The sequence below is a fragment of the Octopus bimaculoides genome, chromosome 11 (genome assembly GCF_001194135.2).
Source record: "Octopus bimaculoides isolate UCB-OBI-ISO-001 chromosome 11, ASM119413v2, whole genome shotgun sequence".
Taxonomy (NCBI): domain Eukaryota; kingdom Metazoa; phylum Mollusca; class Cephalopoda; order Octopoda; family Octopodidae; genus Octopus; species Octopus bimaculoides.
Genome location: NC_068991.1, coordinates 7,358,008 through 7,361,110, shown reverse-complemented (window position 1 = coordinate 7,361,110; position 3,103 = coordinate 7,358,008). Strand labels below are relative to the sequence as shown.

Genomic DNA, 3,103 nt, shown 5'->3' with positions numbered 1-3,103 from the left:
TTTTACATGGAATGTTTCTCAGAAATATACTTGATATTATAGTAAATATATTTAAGCTCTTTTATGAAATTCCAAAAACCAGTCACGAATCTTTTGTCGTGATATAGTTCCATCTGGTAGACGAGGGATTTCTGTGTGAAACTTAATGCCACCTCTCAGCTGCTTGTATGATGCTGCATTGTCTGGAAAAATAAATAGAAAAACCAATTTTTTAACTAATCCATCTAATAATCCTTTCTATTATAAGCACAAGGCCTGAAATTTGGGGGAATTGGGATAGTCAATTACATTGACCCCAGTGTTTCACTGGTACTTAATTCATCAACCCTGAAAGGATGAAAGGCAAAGTCTACCTTGGCGGTGCAGCAACGGGCGAAATGCCACTAAGCATTTTGTTCAGTATGTTAATGATTCTTTTCTACTCTAGGAACAAGGCCTGAAATTTTGGGAGAGTGGGGTGGGGGGGCAGTCGATTAGATCAACCCCGGTATGCAACTGGTACTTATTTCATCGACCCCAAAAGGATACAAGGCAAAGTCAACCTTGGCAGAATTTGAACTCAGAATGTAAAGACAGACGAAATACTGCCAAGCATTTCACTGGGCGTGCTAATGATTCCATGCATACAGAGGTAGGACGGTTGACAGGAGCTGGCCATGTAGAAGACTATCACAGGCTATATATGTAATGTTTTAAAAATCGAACCTTGTACGAAATTTTGTAGTTCTTTCTGGTCAACTTTCCTTTGCTGGACAACCAGAGCCGTTGGTACTTCACCAGCTTCTTTATCGGGCAAGCCAAACACAGCAACATCTAAGACAGCTGGGTGTTGTAGAAGAAGGTCTTCAATTTCCTCAGGAGAAACCTACAGAATGTAAACCAGATTGTTGATTAACAGCCCACTCAAGATGGTATTCTCTTCATCTCCTACTCTTGTATTTGCACACATTTACAAAATAACTTTCTGAAATGAACTTTCATTATGCAGCTGTGGAGTACATTTTCATTGCACATCTTATGTGGTGTTCTCACTACATAAATAAATGAAGCTTGTACAAAACGTACGTACTGCTATAATCTAATACATTTTTGTTGCTTTTCTTCAAATTTAATTCACTAAATCTCTTGATTTTGTTTTGGGATTTTACCCTACCAAATTCTGGTGCCACAAACATTTTAAGGACCACATTTAATCTTTTGATTAAATCTATATATATATATATATATATATATATATATATATATACACACACATATATATATATATGCATACAGTAATCCCTTGACTATCGCAGGTGTTAGATTCCAAAACCTCCTGTGACAGGTGAAAATCCATGAAGTAGAATGCAACTTTGTTGCATTCTTTCTATAAACCCAGTCAATGTAGGCTACAGTTACAAGTTTCAAACAATTTCTTAGCATGAAAATACAAAACAAATCTTAAATGAAACGTGAAGAAATAAGCAAGATACCTCACCTGGCACCCCTTATACTTAATTAATGTTTTGACTGTGTTAACAATTGTATAGTGTCCTTCACTGTCACAAGTTCCAATGTCACCTGAAATTATAAAACAGTAAAAATTCATTTCATTTCTGTTTCCTAAATGTGAGTAGCCTAAAACAAGAACCTATTCTGCCTCACTTCCTTCTCTCATACCTTAACCCTCATCTCCTCTTTGAATTTGTCAGACTGCAATCAGTATGATGACCTCACTGGTGCTGGTGGCATGAGAAAGGTACCCAATACATGGTATAAAGTGGTTATTATTAGGAAGGGTGTAGCAAACAGTACCAAATTTCTAAGCTAGAATTCAAAACTCTAATTCACAATTTACAAGTCCTCAGTCTATTGTTTTCATCTGTTACACCAGGAAATTTATGACAATAAGTCGATCTCTTGATCTTTCATGAGTCATACATGAGTCAGAACTGATACAGTGGAAAAATCTTTTGTTTTTAGCTTGGCTTAGTTTAATTAGAAAAATATAAAAATGCATCAGGCAATTAATTCTTTTTCTTTGATCACTTAGTGCCTAACCAAAGAGCACATACCTTTCTTCCTCACTTCAAATATAGCCTGTCATATGCAACTCAAGAAGTATCATTCCTTCTATCTAGCTAAACTGTATTACTATATATATATATCTAGTAGTAACTCACAGATGAAGCTAAATGCCATATACAATAGGCCATAACAATAAACAATTGAAGAAGCTGCATTTTAAGATATTCTAACAACATAATAATCATATTAATAAAATAGCCATCTCAATAAGCAATTGATATTATTCTTCTTCAATCATTTATTTGATGCATCAATGCAGCATAATCATTACATATAACTGTTACAATTTGTTGACATTGTCGTTAAAAGGGCATTTGACTGTAGAAACCATGCCAAAACAAACACTGGAGCACAATGGAGTCCTTGGACTCATCAGATCCTGTCAAATCATCACACAGCCATGCTTGTATGGAGAATGGACATTAAATGACGCCACTGCCACCGCCAACGATGGTGATAACTATACATTGCACCTTAGAGTAATCCAAGGAATATAAATGTCAAAACATCAGCTTGATGCAGGATTTGGTGGAAATGTCTAGAATTTATATGTGTAGACATTGCTAGATTTTCCAGTGGTAGCTAAAACTTGTCATTGCCATGAATTCTATCAATCAATTGTACAGACATTGGAGAGAATAAAAAAAACAGCAATAAAAGTAGCTACTTTACTAAATTTTTCATTCAGTATCAATCAAAGCAAAGGTTATGCATTTCAACAGAAATGCCACCGACCAGATTTGTGGGTGGTGTAAGGTCCCCTCCCAACCCAGAGTAACGTGGTGGTGGAACAAGGAGGTAGACAGGGCTATTAGACAAAAGAAACAGGCTTGGAAGGACTGGAAGAACGATGGTAGCAGGGAATTGTACCAATGTGCCAGAAGGGAGGCTAGGCGACAGGTTTATTTAGCCAGAGGGGAAGCAGATAAGGAAAGATTTGCCAATGTTCTGCGCCGTGAGGACCAAAGACTCGAGGTATTTCGTGTTGCAAGACAGTGTAGGAGAGAGAATAGTGATGTTGTAGGAGAGAAATGTG

General features: G+C 36.7%; 1 protein-coding gene across 6 annotated transcripts in view; it reads right to left on the bottom strand.

Annotated features, from left to right (window-relative positions):
• The window catches only part of LOC106877149 (probable 4-coumarate--CoA ligase 1), a 16,907-nt gene continuing 13,804 nt past the window's right edge, over positions 1 to 3,103 (bottom strand). For all 6 annotated transcript variants that reach the window (XM_052971460.1, XM_014925957.2, XM_052971459.1 and 3 more), the window contains 3 exons: positions 1,478 to 1,560; positions 706 to 865; positions 1 to 182 (listed from right to left, as the gene is read on the bottom strand). In XM_052971460.1, coding sequence (XP_052827420.1) covers positions 52 to 182; positions 706 to 865; positions 1,478 to 1,560 — 374 coding nt within the window. In that variant the 3' untranslated portion in view covers positions 1 to 51. The remainder of the gene's footprint in view (positions 183 to 705; positions 866 to 1,477; positions 1,561 to 3,103) is intronic.